The sequence below is a fragment of the Pipistrellus hanaki genome (assembly GCF_964339955.1).
Source record: "Pipistrellus hanaki genome assembly, chromosome: 5".
Taxonomy (NCBI): Eukaryota; Metazoa; Chordata; class Mammalia; order Chiroptera; family Vespertilionidae; genus Pipistrellus; species Pipistrellus hanaki.
Window position 1 is genome coordinate 4,101,749 of NC_140507.1, and position 15,932 is coordinate 4,117,680.

Here is a 15,932-nt window from a genome sequence, read left to right on the forward strand (position 1 = left end):
AGTGACCAAGTCTCCCCGGGGCGTCTGGAAGGCTCAGTGAGGAGGGGACATTCCATGCCACACGTGACATCCTGAGGAGTGTGTGTATGCGTGTGATCCAGAGACCACGAGGGAAGAAGGCACACAAGGAACTGGAAAGCCAGAGGGCTCAGCCCACAGCTTGCCTCCCAGGAAGGCACCACAGGGGCCGAAAGGATGCTAAGGGCCCCAGTGGGCCGTGGGCCCTCCGGTCTGGGTTACCTGGGCCCTCCGGCCTGGGTGCCGTGGGCCCTCCGGCCTGGGTGCCCTGGGCCCTCCGGCCTGGGTGCCCTGGGCCCTCCGGCCTGGGTGCCCTGGGCCCTCCGGCCTGGGTGCCCTGGGCCCTCCGGTCTGGGTGCCCTGGGCCCTCCGGTCTGGGTGCCGTGGGACGCCGAACACCTCCGGGCTCCCCTCATTCCTCCCCAACATCTGGAGACCACGCTGAACCCCAGGCCACCCCAACCCCATAGGCTGGGCCGGATCCGAGGCTTCTCCTGGGGAGGAGCCGGAGCCCTGCCTCTGTTCGCCGTCCCCGATGGGCACAGCCCTGCGCGCTCCGGGACACGCTGGGGCCAAGGCCACAGAGGGAGCTGAGCAAGCTGTTCTGGGCGCTGGGCCCCGGCCAACGCCTCCGGGGAAGGAGCCGTGGGCAAAACGAGATCAGCTTTCTCCCGGGGAGCGGCGGGCGGGCGGGCGGACGGGGCAGGGTGACTGTCTGGGTCACAGCCTGGGGCGGAGGGTCAGAGAGAGATAATGAAAACACAGCACATGCATCCACAGCCTTCTCCAATGCCCGGCTTTAGAGGCAGCGCCTCATCTGACAGAGGTCTGAGGAGGTAGGCATCATCTCACAAACGAGTAAACTGAGGCACCAGGGGGTCATGTGACCTAGGGACGGAGCCAGGTCGGGGAAGGCTACCTCCACAGCTCACGACGTCTGCTCAGCCTGCCCCCACGTTCTCCCAGCTGCCAGCTGCCGCCAGCCCCTGAGGGTGACAAAGGCAGGCCCTCCAAGAGGCAGAGATGGAGGAAACATCAGCCCGGGTGGGCGGGCCAGAGCAGAGGGGTGGGGTGCCCACAGAGGGAGGGACGCCCGGCCAGGCAGGCCCCTGCCCCTTGCTCAGAAGGGACGGCGATGGGGCCAGGAGGCCAGGCTCTGGAGCCTGAGGAGAAGCCGGTTCTAACCCCCACTTGGCTACTTCGTAGCTGGACTAGCTTGCTGTGTCTCAGTGGCCGAATATGTGAAATAGGGACAGTCATCGTCCCGACGTCAGAGCCGTCATGATGACTGAACACGATGGTGGAGGTAGAGAGCTTAGCATCGTGTCCCCTTATAGGTGCTCAATAAATGAGAGCGACTGCTCTGTTATTATTATTACTAATTGAGCGGAACACTATATTGCTCACAAGGGGTTCGGGTAGCCCTGGACCGGATGACAAAGGAGACTCCTGGCGGTAAAGGGGTCTCGAGGGGAAACCTCAGAAATGAGCTTCAGGCATTCACGTCCCCCTGGCAGGCAGGTCCTCCCCCGGGCAGCCCGGAAACCACTGCTGGTCACCCCACCCCTCTGGCTCTGACCATGCCCTGCCTGCCCAAGGCCTGCCCGCTTCTCCGTGTCTTTGAGTGTTGGGGTCCTGGGACATTCCCGTTAACCCATGGCCATCAGGGTGATTCAACAGCCAAAGCGCCTGTCATGTGCTGACCAACCAGGGACCAGGTGCGGGCCGTGGAGCCGGCTGTAACCCTCGGACCTCTGTGGGAGGCCACCTGCCAGCTTCTCTCAAATTGTGCCCGGACACGTGCAGCCTCCGCTCTGGGCCAGCAGAGGGCGCTGTTGCTCGCCGCCGCCCGTACCTTGTTGGCCACCGTGTACTGGTAAGAGTAGCGCTGCTTGCCGCTCTTGTCTTCGTACACCGTGGGCACGATCTTCAGGATGTAGTCGTGGGAGGCGAGGGCTGCGGGAAGGAGACGGCAGAGCGAGTGAAGCGGGGGGCAGGCCCTGCCTGGGGGCAGCAGCTCTGGGTCATTTCAACCTTCAGCCAGCCCGGCGATGGCTGGTGGCTGGGTGGGGGCTCAGCCTCCACATGCTCCGCCCCGAACGGGAGACCCCGCTGCATCTCCTCCCTCTGACGCCAGGGATTGGGAGACTCCACCTGCCAGGACCGTCACTCCGTATTTAATATTACAACCCGGGGAACCACGCAGTGCCCCTTCCCAGGGCGGCCATGGGGTGGGTGCTGGGCCAGGCCGTTCGCCAAGAGGAACTGTTACGTAAGAGAACCACGTTACATAACCGGGCGAATGACGTGTTTCCGTGCAGGGGGTGGGGTTGGGGGCGGGGAGGGCAGGCTCATGCTCTCCACATGCAAAAACACAGAGGAGCGCTTTCTGGAAAGATACCGAGGAGCGCTCAGCAGCCTTCGCCTCCGGGGCAGGAGGCAGGATGTGATAAGGATTACGCTTCCCCGCAGCACCCTCGGGCCTGTTTGAATATTGTTCCTTTTCAAACAGACCGGGTGGAGGTGTTAAAAGGAAAGAGCCCCACAACCTGGAGAAACGTCAGGGACGGAGAATCCATTTCTTGCCCCCATTCTCAGGGAACCGGAGATCCAGGCCCCCTCCCCAGGCCCTGCCATAGACCTCACGGGAACTGTCACACACACACACACACACACACACACACACACACCTGCTGGACGGGAGGCCGCAGGGGGCAGGAACCAGCCTGACTCATCCCTGCGTCCCCAGCACCCGCCGGGGCCTGGCCTGGAGCGGGCAGCAGCGAATGCTTATTGAGTGAATGAACGGGTGGAGGGATGACTGGCCGGAGGCATGAATGGGAGCGCGGGTGAATCAGCTTCTGATAAGCGTGAGGCAACCAGATCCCGACAGGAGCCTCACAGAGTGCTGCCCGCAGCGGCCAAGTCCCACCGGGGAGCACGAGCCCCCGGGGCCTTCGGGGACGCTGAGGGGAGCAGCATGAGGACCCGTCCGGCCGTGACTGCCTTCGGGACCTCCAGGCAGGGCCCCTGGAGCGGGTACCACACGGAAGTGCGGACCCGCCGGTTCTAACCCCGGCCTCCTGGCTGAGGCAGCCCTGAGCCTGGCACTCATCTCTGTGAGGGGAGGGGGCGGGGGCGGGGTGCAGATGCTGTGCACGGCCTCTTTCTGCTAACTCCAAGTCTCAGGAAGGGAGGAAGGGAGGAAGGGAGGAAGGGAGGAAGGGAGGAAGAAAGGAAGGGAGGGAGGAAGAAAGGGAGGGAGGAAGGAAGGGAGGAAAGAAGGAAGAAAGAAAGGGAGGAAGGAAGGGAAGAAGGAAGGAAGGAAGGAAGGGAGAAAGGGAGAAAGGGAGGAAGGGAGGAAGGAAGGAAGGAGGAAGGGACAGGCTGCCTGGACTATCTTCAGAGCTGACACCTCTGCCAGCCTGGGAAACGCTCTGCAGCCTCAGGCTAAGCGCACGAGACCCCATAGTCCTCGGCTAAACCCTGAGGGGTCCTCAGACAGCAAAGCACCAGAGTCACCCAGGAAGGCAGACACCTGGCTCGTCACTGCCTGCCCCCACCCCATCGGAGGTTCCTGCCCAGTGGGCCGGGGTGGGGCTCAGAACCTGTCTGCATTTTAAACAGGAGCCCACACTTGCAATGCAGTGCCCCGATGCCCACCGCCTGGGTTAAAACCCCGAAGGCCTGGGCATCGCCCCTGCATGGCGCCATGGAAAGGAAGGGAGGTCAGCGGGAATGGGGGGTGCGGGAGGAGGGAGAGGGCGAAGGGGCCGGTATAAGGTGATGGAAGGAAGGGAGGTGGGGGGTGAGCCGTCCATGGAGCCCACAGACGCTGGCCCACAAAGCCAGAGGCCTGACATCTCCTGTAAAGCCACGAACCCGTGTTCACACGCAAGGCGCACACACGGTGCAAACAGCTCTGTTCAAACAGAGGGTCACACGGAGAAGACACGGGAGCCACCCACAGAGCCACCAGGCTCAGGGCACTGTGGGCTCGCGTTCCAGTGCAGAAGCCGGGACTGACACGTGGTTTGTGTGTGTTTTCCTGACACAGAATCATGCTGTGCCTCTGTCTGAGCACTGGACACCGCAGACGCCGGAGCGCAGGACCTGTCCCTGTCATAGCCCCTGGCGCCGCGCCTGGCACGCAGTCGGTGGTCCCTGGAAGTCCGCTACCTGGATGCCGTAGGCTCTGACACACCGCGGTCAGGGTCGGGGGGCCCGCACCCCACGGAGAGCCCACGTACCATGTCCTCAGCCACGCCCCCCGCTCTCCTCTCCCTCCTGTAAACAATGACCTAATGGACACGGTTTCCCGAGCCCCGGACACTCTCAGCTATCCCCTGGGCTCCTTCCTCCCTCCCTCCCTCCCTCTCCCGTGTGCACAACGGAGGACGCAGGTGCAGCGCCCGTGTCTGCGGGCCTCTGACACAGCTGCCCCGTGTCCACGACAGCCCCTCCCCTCCCCCGGACTCCCTCTCGGCGGGCCCCCGCCCCTCCTGACCCTCACACGCCTCGTCACGGAGAAGCGCCGGCACAGAAAGGACCGGGGACCGCGTAACCAACGCCCCCGCCCTCATTCCCCAGCGCCAGCGGCGACCAGCGGCCAGTGTCGCTCGTCTCTCCCCCACGGCTCTGCCGCCCCGCTCCAGGTTGGCGTTCACCCCAGACATCACACCGAGGCACCCACAAATGAGAGCTCCTTGGAAAAAAAAAACAAACAGCCGCCACCACCACCACCACCACCACCACCATGCCACCAGATAGCTCCAATACCAACAACCAGCATCTGCAGAGAGAGGGGGCAGAGCGGAGAAGGAGAACAGGCTCGTTCCTGAGGAGGAGTGGGGTTTGCTGTAGATAAGGCAACCAGGGAGGGCCGCCTGGAGGTGGCGGCGTTTGTGCTGAACCTGAATGACAACAAGCAGCCCCCGTGGGGAGACCCGAGGGCACCGGGGCCCGGGGACCCTCAAAGGCAAAGGCCCAGCAAGGGGACCGAGTTCGAGGAAACAAAATCCAGCGTCTGCTGCCCGACCTAAGCATTTCTCCTGCCATGAGCGTAGCTTTCCTTAGCTGCCAGGCTTCCTGCCCACACCCCCGACTGGCTCGCACCCCTGGGGCCACCTTGAGACTACACGCTGCCCTTGCACAGACCCGGTACAACTCCCCACCACCCGTCACCCTCCCTGAGCACAGGGGGCCAGTGTCTGCTCGGAGGCGCCGGAGGCAGCGCCCGGGCCCGGAGCGCTGGGAGCCACCGTGTAACGCAGCGCACACGCCACAGACAGCGGCGGCCATCCGGCAGGCCGGGGTGAGAACCGAGAGAAGACAACGCCTGGATTCAGCCTGGCCGAGCCGGCCGCCGGCAACCAGCCCGCAGCCTCCGTCGCCGTCCCCGTCCCCGTCCCCAGGGGACGCTGCTCCACACGCGGGGACGCAACAGGCAGAGCACATGGCGCTCCGGGGAATGGCTTCTGTGTGTGGACGGACAAGAACTCACGGGCACAGAGCACCCACAGGGCAGGTCCCGGGGGCAGCTCGGGGGTGGGTGGGAGGGGGGCTTCTCTTGCTTAGATTTCTGACAATTAGAAGGCAGAATGTGCCCTAACTGGTGTGGCTCAGTGGATAGAGCGTCAGCCTGCAGACTGAAGGGTCCCAGGTTCGATTCCGGTCAAGGGCATGTACCTTGGTTGCGGGCACATCCCCAGTATGGGGTGTGCAGGAGGCAGCTGATCGATGTTTCTCTCTCATCGATGTTTCTAACTCTCTATCCCTCTCCCTTCCTCTCTGTAAAAAGTCAATAAAATATATTAAAAAAAAAAAAAAAAAAAAAAAAGACCAGAATGTATTTTAAAAAACTGTAAGAAGCCCGGCCGGGATGGCTTAGTGGTTGAGCGATGACCTATGAACCAAGAGGTCACGGTTGGATTCCCTGTCAAGGCACCTGCCCCGGGTTGCAGGGCGCCCCTGCGTGGAGGTGTGCGAGGCCGCGGTGCGCTCCTCAGTCAGGGCCGAAGGGCCAGGAGCTGAGGCGGGAGAGGGCTCGGGGTGCGGACATCTGTGGGCGGGAGGGGTTCAAGCAGGAAGAGGGGGTGGGGGAGGCGGCCCGGGTGGCCAGACCTGACTGGGCCGCCCACGGACCTGTTCCCACGGTGCCACGTGGCCTGGGATGAGCTCTGGCCCTGCCGTCACTCCCTGTGGACTCAGGTGACAGCTCAATGCGGACAGCTAATTACAGGCTGTCCGACGGCGGTGACGGCAGGGCGGCTGGTATTCACGGACTCTCCCTGTGCGCCTGGGGCGGCCACACTTTCCCGGGAAGTGGCCACTCTCCCTGCCCCGGGGGGTGGGGGATGCCAGCCGTGGGGAGAAGCCCAGCAGCCCGAGCCCCACTCCCTCCCGGCTGCTCGGGGCCCGGGGCTGGAGGCGGATACATACGGTTGGAGGCCAGTCTGTCCGCGCCTCCCAGCGCGTTGAAGGCTCCGTGGACGTTCTGCACCTGCGGAGAGGCACAGCGAGAGGCTCAGGAGGCCTGGCTGTGAGGGACGGCCATGCCCCCGGGTGCAGGGCCCTCTGGTCTCTGTGTGCTGCCATGGGGCGGGGCCGGGCCTGCTGGAGGGGCCTCTGGATCAGCAGCCAGGACTCACCACGCTCGCCCTATCCGACGGCGTGGGCCTGGGCAGGCAGGCCGAGGGGGCCGTGGAGAGGAGGGGCGGGCTGGTCCGTGGAGCCAGACGGATCTGCCGGGAGACCCTGGACAAGTGGCTTCCCTGGCCCTGGCGCCGTGTCTGTAAAATGTGGGCCCCCCTCCCGCCTCCTAAGGCTGCCCGGACAGAGAGAACGCGCCAGCGCCTGGCACTCGCTCATGGCCCTTTCCCCAGGCCCCGGGTCCGAACCCGGGTCCGAGGCCAGCGCGCTGTGGCAGCTGTGCTCAGGAGAAACGAACCGGACAGGCTGCGGATGGAGCAGAGGGTCACAGCGGGCGTGTGCCCAGAGGGCAGACGGCCCCTGTGGTGGGGCTGCTCACCTGCAGCGTGTCCCCGAAGGACAGCTTGTGGATGACGTGGGTCATGTCCGGGTTCTGGGGCTGGGCCGAGGCACTGTGTGTGGACACGTGGAAGTTGCCGGGGACCTGGGGAGAGAGGCGAGTGCCCGGAGGTCGGTGGGCTGTCCCGGGGGGGGGGGGGCACAGGGCTTCCCCCCAGAGTCGGACACGTTTGGATTTGGACTCGGGTCGGTCAGGCCACGAGACTCTGAGGAGCCACAGCGCCCCCTCTGAGCCCCAGGCTCCTCGTCTGCAGAGGGCGGCAGTGACAGCTGCCGAGGGGCTGCTGGGGGCTGGGGGAGCGTGCCCGTTAGGCACCGGGCACAAGGCCGCGGCTCCCATCAGCACCCCCTCCCTGGCTGTGGGCGCCACAGTGGGCGAAGGGACGACCTTCAGACTTCCTCAAACTCCGAAGCAGCACCGCCGGCCCCAGAGGAGGAAGTGACGCGTCCTTTGCGATCACGCTCGTTTCAAACACTGAGGCTCTCTCTCAGGAGCAGCCCCGTCTTCGCCGGGCCTGGGCTGTGGGCGGACACGGGAGGAACCTGGGCGACAGGACGTGGCCCGGCCGCGGCGAGCCACAGTGGAGTGGCCAGCATGGAGCCTGGGCCTGGGCCCAGGGAGCTGGGGGAGCAGGTGGAGGCAGCCAGGGGCGAGTGGGAATGGCAGCTCGGTCAGATCTCCCGGGAGGGACACAGCGCCCGCTCCAGGGGCCCGAGGCCCGTGACAGAGCAGCAGCTGAGCGCCACCCCCGGGCCAGGCTGGCCCCCTTCCTGGCCGGGGGCCTTGGGCATGGCCAGCAGCTGCTCTGTGTCTCAGTTTCCCCGTCAGCACAATGGGGGTGATGACCACGAGGGTCTCTGGGAGGAGGCGATGAGGTGACATGTGCAGGCCGAAGGACGTGTTTGTCGTCAGAGCCGAGGGGACCCTCCTGAAGGGGGTCCCGCATGTACACAGCCAGGGCCTGGCAAGAGCCACGGCGCTTAGACGTATAAACGTGCCCGGCTGGCATGGCTCAGTGGTTGAGCATCGACCTATGAACCAGGAGGTCAGGGTTGATTCTCAGTCAAGGGCTCGATCCCCAATGAGGGAGTGGGGGGGGGGGCATGCCAGAGGCAGCCGGTGAATGATTCTCTCTCATCACTGATGTTTTTATCTCTCCCTCTCCATTCCTCTTTCTGAAATCAATAAAATATATGTGTGTGTGTGTGTGTGTGTGTGTATGTATGTATATATATATATATATATATATATATATATATATATATAAAACCTATTTTAAAAATCACTTTTACTTCTGTAATAATACCTGGATACATCCGCATTATAAAAAACTCACATTATGTAGTAGAACTACCATCCCCATCACTATTCACCTCTAAAAATAGGACACCCATGGTGTCTGGCATGGCCTTCAGGGCCCCTCCACACGCTGACGTGGGCCCCGTGGACGTGGGCAGAGCTCAGAACCATGTGTGGGGCCAGGGCCTCATGCCCCAGAGCTACGTGAGCCCAGGAGGCCAGCCCCTGAGCAGCTGCCACCCGCTGCCACCCCTCGGCTGTGACTCAGTGGCCCGGGGCCGACTCATGCCGGCACACGCTGGGCCGGAGAAAGACGTCGACGCTCTCAGAGCCCGTGACTGAGGAACCTGCGTCAGTGCCTCGGATGGTTTTAAAAATACAGAGCGGAGGCCAGGCCCCCAGCCCCGCCGAGCCCGCCAGCCCCTGGGGCGCCGGGTGAGTAAGCGGGAGTCTGGTCTGCCGGTGCAGCCGGGAACATGTGGCCTCTGACACCTGGCTGCTGGCCAGCTTCCTGATGGGGAGATAAGGGGCCACGCGGCCAGCGTAAGCCTGACGCCGGAGATACAGGGTGGGGTCGGCTGCGAACCTCACCCGCCCATCACCCCTCGACAGTGAGCCCCTCAAAGGCATGAACCGGTCACCTGTCCCGGGTGGGGGCAGGGGCTGGCCCGAGCTGTGCTCTGCAGTGAACAGACACGCCGGTCACGTCACCTGTGAGCCAGTGAAAGCTGTGAAAACCAAGGCTGAGCGGGACCGGGATGGCTCGAGGGTTGAGTGTCGACCTATGAACCAGGAGGTCACAGTTGGATTCTGAGTCACGGCACGTGCCCGGGTTACAAGCTTGACCCTTGGTGTGGGGCATGCAAGAGGCAGCTGATCAGTGGTTCTCTCTCATCACTGATCTCTCTCTCTCTCTCTCTCTCTCTCTCTCTCTCTCTCTCTCTCTCTCTCCCCCCTTACTCTTTGAAATCAATAAAAAATAAATTTTTTGGGGAAAAAATCCAATAAAGACAGCGGAGGCTCAGATGGGTGAGTGACTGGGAGGCAGTTGCTTGGCCAAGAGGGGATGGAGCTGGGACGCAAAAGCAGGGCTCAGGGCTGCCAATGCTGCCGTCTTCCCACCTCTACTCCCTGCCCCCTCTACTCCCTGCCCCCCTACTCCCCACCCCCAGCCACCTGCTCCAGCCAGCAGGGGCTCCGAAGCCCAGGAGCCTGGACCCCCCACACAGACCTCGGCAGGCACTGCCAGACCCCGGGGTGTTGACCCCCCTCTCGGGAATGCCCGGGGGAGGCGAGGGGTGCACAGCTGGGCCTCGGTTTCCAGGGAGGCCGAGCACCGAGGGGCGGCCCGGGCCTCTGTACCTTGTTGATGCTGAACTGGCCCTCGAAGCGGCAGCCGGCCCCGTTGCTCAGCGGGATCTTCATGGAGTTGTCGATGTGGCCCACTTCGTGCCTGCCCATCTCATCCTGGATGTCCAGCCCGACCACTGCGAGGCCGAGGAGGGAGGGCCAGTCAGCCAGAAACGGGGGAGGACCAGCCCCTCCTCCCTCCACTCATGGGCAGGCGGCGCTGGGCCCAAGAGTCACAGAGGGGGTGTCAGCCATCGGGAGAGGAGAAAGTGACCCTGGACTAAGAGGGAGCCAGCTGTCCGCGCCAGCCCCCTCCTCCCCCCCTCCCCCCCGCCCCCCGTCTGCGGCTGGAAAGGACGAGGGGAAGAAATGGGGATAGCGATGGAGGACTGGGGTGTGGGGTGGAGGCTGCGGGGTGGAGGCTGTGGGCAGGCGGCAGAGGGTCAGGGTTAGGAGGAGGCCTGAGGCCCGGCCCTGGCAGCCTTTACCAGCCCTGGCAGAGGCTCTGCATCGCTCTGGGCCTCCGTTTCTTTCCTGGGAAACGGGGTGATGACAATTAAGCCTTCCTTCCTTGGGGAGTCACGAGGCTCAGACGGTTCAGATGGACACAACACGCTTACAACAGCGTCCAACGCCCAGGAGTGGCAAGGGCTTAATGGACCTCAGCGCTTCACGGGCCTCTGCCAGCCTCTGGGTCCCTGGTTAAACCGGCTCATTCATTCATTCATTCATTCATTCCTCATTCTTCCTTCATTCACTCATTCACACCTCCCTTTACTGCAGGCCGCCCTGCAGGAGCTCAGGCACTCTCTGGGGTTGCTCAGTCACTAGATGGGAAACCTGGGGACTCCAGTGGGACTCCAGCACCTCTGTGCCTCGGCTTCCCAGCCTGGAAAATGGGCAGGCGCACGCCAACAGCTTGTCCTGAGAGGGTCCACGTGGCAAGGAGGTGTTGGGGGTGGGGGTAGGGGGGTCCTCGTAAACGACAGACACTCAGAAATGTCCCTGAGGAGAATTCCAGGATGGAGGTTGCCGGGGAGAGACAGGGCAGCCGGAAGCAGTGTTTTAAGTGAGCTCATCTTAGCCAAAACCGGTTTGGCTCAATGGATAGAGCGTCGGCTTGGGGGACTGAAGGGTCCCGGGTTCGATTCCGGTCAAGAGCATGTACCTTGGTTGCGGGCATATCCCCAGTAGGGGGTGTGCAAGAGGCAGCTGATCGAAGACTCTCTCTCATCGATGTTTCTAACTCTCTATCTCCCTTCCTCTCTGTACAAAATCAATAAAATATAAATTAAAAAATTTAAGTGAGCTCATCTTAACAGGGAACAGCCCGGTTCCTCCGTGGAGACGGGCCGTGGACCAGGGCCCACCCAGAGGAGAGGACGAGAGGCAGCCTTTGACGAGGATGCTCGCGGGCCTGCAGGACCCGGGCGTGAGGCTCGCACAGCGGGTCCCCGCGTGAGGCGGCAGTTCCGTCCCAGGAGCCTGGCCCCCGATGCACAGAGAGCGGGGGTGTGCGGGAGGCGCTCCGGGCAGCCTTATGTGGAACTGTGACAGCTGGAAGCAGCCAGCCAGCTGCCCATCGCCGGTGCCCGGTCCGTGGACCGGCCTCCTCAGGATGCCGGGCCCCAGGGGTGGGGAGAGGCTGCGAGGGCAGGTGCAGCCCCTCGGACAAGTGACCTAACCTCCCTGAGCTCCGGGGCCTCCTCCAGCCCACGTGTCTGAGGAGGAGAGAGAGGTAAAACAGCACCCACTAGGCACTAGACACTCTTCGGGGTGCCCTTTAGGCCCCAATGCTCCCTCTGGACATCCCTGCGGGGCAGGTCGCATGGCCAGGCACATCCCTGGGGGGGGAGGGGGGGACACGGAGGCACAGAGAGGCTAAGGAACGGGCCTGCGACCTCACAGCTAAGCAACAACGAAGCTCGGGTGGGACCCCACGGGCCCTCACGCCTTTCACCTTGACCCAGCTAACGCGTGCGTGACAGGGCCTGGCCCGGCCTGGAGCCGCGCCGGTGCTGGCTGTGGTTACCGTTTCGCTGCTAATCCTACGAGGGATGAGGAATGGAAGAACAGCTCCGAGATATGAGCTGGAGAACGGAGCCCCGAAAGGTCCCATCCCGTTTTCTCAAGGATGGACAGAGAAAAGAAAGAATGCTGACAGGCAGGTCGGCAGACAGACGGACGGACGGACACAGGGGTGGGGGCAGGGGGCCCACTGCTGGCAGAGGCCTCCTCTGGGGCGGGTGGCACCCTGGGGAACGTGTCTTTTTTTTCCTTTTTTCTTGGCCTATTTCTGTATTTTGGACATGTACCTTATTGAGGAATTTTAAAAGATAAAGTATTCCTGGATTCGTTGTGTAACCGAAAAAGCCCGTCGAGTGAGAAGAGGACATGGGCCTGCACAGCAGCATGAGCTCAGCGGTTTGGAAATGTACGGGGAGGAGAGCCGGCGGGACAGGACGGCCTGACCGTCCGGCAGCGAGGCCATCGGGGGTGAAGGTGGGCGATTCCTCCTCTCCGCACGGCTCTGGGTTTTCCCGGGTACAACGATGAGCACACACTGGTTTCCCTGTAACGTAAACTCGCCGTTCTCTTTGAAAAATTCCAGGGCGTGGGCCCCGCAGAGGGGCAGGAAGGACCCCGGGAGCCCGCGCGGCCGCCGCTGGAGGCCGCCCGCCCGCCCCTCTTGGGCCGCTGCCCGGAGCTGGGACGGAGCCTAGAGCCACACCTCTCCTCTCCCCTCCCCCTGTCCCTCGGGTCCCAGGCCTCTGGCCGAAGCATTTCCTTGTTCCAGAGACATGACCAGTTCCTGAAGGAGAAGCTGCCAGAGGAGTTATTTTTCTAAGAGAAAGGGGATTAAAATAAAAATACAGCCGACCTATTTCAACAGGCTCCCTGGCGCGGGGCCCACTGTGGCGTCAGGGCTGTGATGCAATTCTCAGCACAGCAGGAACGGGGCCGGTCCCCGTCTCTGCCCGCAGGCCCGTCCAGTGTCCTGCCCTCATAGGAAGGCAGGGAGTTCTGTGCCAGGCTGGGGCAGAGGAGCTGCTAGAAGCCCAGTCCCAGAGGGGACACCAGGCCACTCGCCCACCAGCCTAGGAACCAGCTTACCACATCCTCTCAACGGCTTCGGACAACAGAGAGCACCAAGCCCATTTTACAGATGAGGAAACCGAGGAGGGAGAGGTTGCCTGAGCCAGTGTTACTGACCAAAAGAGCCAGAATCTGGTCCACATGCCGCTCTTCCAAGGAGTTGTGTTTATACAAATAACTCATCCTCTTCGTTGAAACAAATGAAACCCACAAAACAGAGTGTGAAGTAGAAAAGGAAGCTTCCGTGGCTGCTGGCAGCTCCGAGCTGCCTGCCTTCCCAGGGGACCCTCCGGGCTGGCTGGAGGCCCCTTGCTACCAGGAGGGACAAACCACGGTGTCACTGACACACTACACATCTCTGCGTGTCCTCTCGCCTCCCTGACACCCTACAGGTTCCTTCTGAGAGCCCTCCCTCAATCGACCATTTGCAGGGAACCTAACTCTGCTTCTCTGACCTGCTTCTCTGACACCTCTTCCCATCCACACACACATACACACACACACACACACACACACACACACACACACGCACACACATGCACGCACACACGGCCACTCTCCAGAGGTAACCCCCGTTAGCAATTTCTTGCTTTTTATCCCAGAAAGCACCAAGTGCATCACATGGGATCACATGCTACCTGTGGCTGGCAGCTTGCGCTGTGTGCTTAGCTGGCCCCGGCTGTCTCACAATTGTGTACCAAGCTCTGCCTACACGGGAAGGGGTGGGGGGCGGGGAGGGGGTCATGCCGGGGGGAGGGCTGCGGGGAATACTCACGGTCGCAGTGCAAGTTGGGTAAGCTGATGTTCAGGCTGACGTCGATCTTGCCCCCGCTGTCCTTGTCCGGGTCATCGACGTACAGCTCGTTCACCCTGAGGAGACAGCGCAGAGCCTGGTTGAGGGGGGGCAGGGCCACCGGGACCGCCAGGAGGGGGGACTCCGGCTCCGGAGCCTGCACTCCCTCCGGGGCGGGGGGCCTGCGCCCGCTCAGGTACAGGCCAGCGGGGTCACCGTCCCATGGCAGGCTCCCTCCAAAGGCTGGCCTAGCACCTGGAGGCAAGAGCAAGTGGAGTCGGATTCAAGCTCCAGTCCCGGCCCTGCCTCTCCCTGTGGGAGCTCAGCGGCTGTCACCTCTGTGAACACGGCTGTTACATGGGGTGTGAATGGAGCGGTGTGAACACACCACTGAGAACCCCAGGCCTTCCCAGGGACCAAAGCCTGCACCCCCAGGCACACGACACCTTCCTGCCCCCTCTGTCTTTATTATTATTATTATTGATATATTTTTATGGATTTCATAGAGGAAGGGAGATGGAGAGAGATCAGCAGCCTCCTGCATGCCCCTTGTTGGGGATCGAGCCCAAAACTCGGGCATGTGCCCTGACCAGGAATCAAACCGTGACTGCCTGGTTCGTAGGCTGATGCTTAACCACTGAGCCACACTGGCCGGGCCCTTCCCCTTCTCTTGAGCGCCCCTCCCACCCCGACGGTCACAAACCCCGGGGGGGACCAGGTCTGCGGACGCGGGAGCGCTGTGGCGTGTCTCGTGGCTGCTGCAGCCACTGCCAGAGAGTCAGTGACCGAGAAGGTGACGACGCTCCCCGAGGTCGTAAGTCCAGACACGCTCTGCAGGGAAGAAGGCACTTCCCTGCCTTTCTCGGCGTCCGGAGGCCGCTCGGCGCGCAGCCCCTTCCTCTCTTCCCAGCCAGCCGGTGGCTCTTCCGCCCCTCTCACCGCCCCCTTCCTCCGAGAAGCCCTCCGTGGTTTCACCCGGCCCCCATGCACAACCCAGGGTCACCTCCCATCTCAAACCCTCAACATACGAGTAATCACACTGTAAGGTCCCTTTGCCGCACGAGGTAACAGTCACCAGCTTCAGAGTGGGGGGTGACACACTCTTGGGGGGGGGGGGGCGGTATAGGGGAGACGTGACACCTTGTTGTCAGAAATAATAGCCACACTGGGATCCGTGAGCAACACATATCCATTCAACCTGTAGTCCGAGCCCCGGCCTGTCCGGCCCTGGAGAGAGAGGACCCAGGCCCGTGGCCTCGGCCCTCACGGGCTCGGACACCCCTGCCTCCTGGGTAAGCAGCCAACCAGGTGACTGCCTTGACGGAAAGACATGCGCCGCCCCTCCCCCCCCCCCGAACCCCCAGAGGGCCAGCGGCATGGCTGCCCTCGGGACAGGGGCTGGGAGACTGCCCGGAGGAGGCACTGCGGAGGTCTGGGGGGGAGGGCTGTCCTGACGAGGAGGGAGGGGTCTCCAGGGACAGCGGGCAGAGGCCTGGGGGGGGGGCACGGCTCCTTGGGGACCCATGGAGGTCGCTGGCTGCATGTGGAGCAGAGGGAAGCAGGGGGCCAGAGGATGGGCGGGGGCAGGTCTGGCGGGCTCCGAGGCCACGCGGAGGCTTCGCACTTGAACCCGAGCCCAGCACCAGGGTCAGGCTCGAGTGATGGCCTCCCTCTGCTGCCGTAGGAAGGCTGACCGGGGGCCGCCATGCCTCTGAGTCCGGGCGGCGGGGGCTGCGGCCGGGGAGAGGGGATGGAGAAGGGGAAGGGGAGAGGGGAGGGGGGCCAGAGTGGGCGGCTCGCTGGTGGACAGGGCGTGGCATCGCCCGGAACCATTCCCAGGAAGAGAAGCGGCGGTGGGAGGGAGGCACCGGGTTCTGTGTGGCTGCTGAGCTCGAGGCCAGCGAACCTGCAAAACGACCAGGGACAAGTCGCTCCACCTCTGAGCCGGTAAAACGGGTAGAACCTTCTGTGAAGTGTGAACACAGGCCTCGTCAGCCCGGCCGGCGTGGCAGAGCATTGACCTGGGAACCAGGAGGTCACGGTTCGATTCCCGGTCAGGGCACAGGCCCTGGTTGTGGTTCAGTCCCCAGTGTGGGGCGTACACGAGGCAGCTGGTGAGTGCTTCTCTCTCATCACGGATGTCTCTAACTCTCTCCCTTCCTTCACACCCCGGCCTTGGGAGGCAGCCCTGGGGAGCCGTGCCGGATGCCTGGTTCCCGGAGAGCGCCCTCCACAGGAGGGAGCTGGATCTACAGGCCTCGTGAGCAGCTACGGGCAGCGCCAGGCGGCCCCTGGGCCCTGGCCGTACGTGAAGGACGGCAGCTC

At 63.1% G+C, this 15,932-nt stretch overlaps 1 protein-coding gene across 1 annotated transcript in view; it reads right to left on the reverse strand.

The window, feature by feature from the left end:
* The window catches only part of ERGIC1 (endoplasmic reticulum-golgi intermediate compartment 1), a 74,254-nt gene that overhangs the window by 13,887 nt on the left and 44,435 nt on the right, over positions 1–15,932 (reverse strand). The window contains exons 4-8 of the mRNA XM_084886208.1: positions 13,590–13,684; positions 9,731–9,855; positions 7,049–7,153; positions 6,460–6,520; positions 1,874–1,974 (exon numbers count right to left, since the gene is read on the reverse strand). Coding sequence (XP_084742334.1) covers positions 1,874–1,974; positions 6,460–6,520; positions 7,049–7,153; positions 9,731–9,855; positions 13,590–13,684 — 487 coding nt within the window. The remainder of the gene's footprint in view (positions 1–1,873; positions 1,975–6,459; positions 6,521–7,048; positions 7,154–9,730; positions 9,856–13,589; positions 13,685–15,932) is intronic.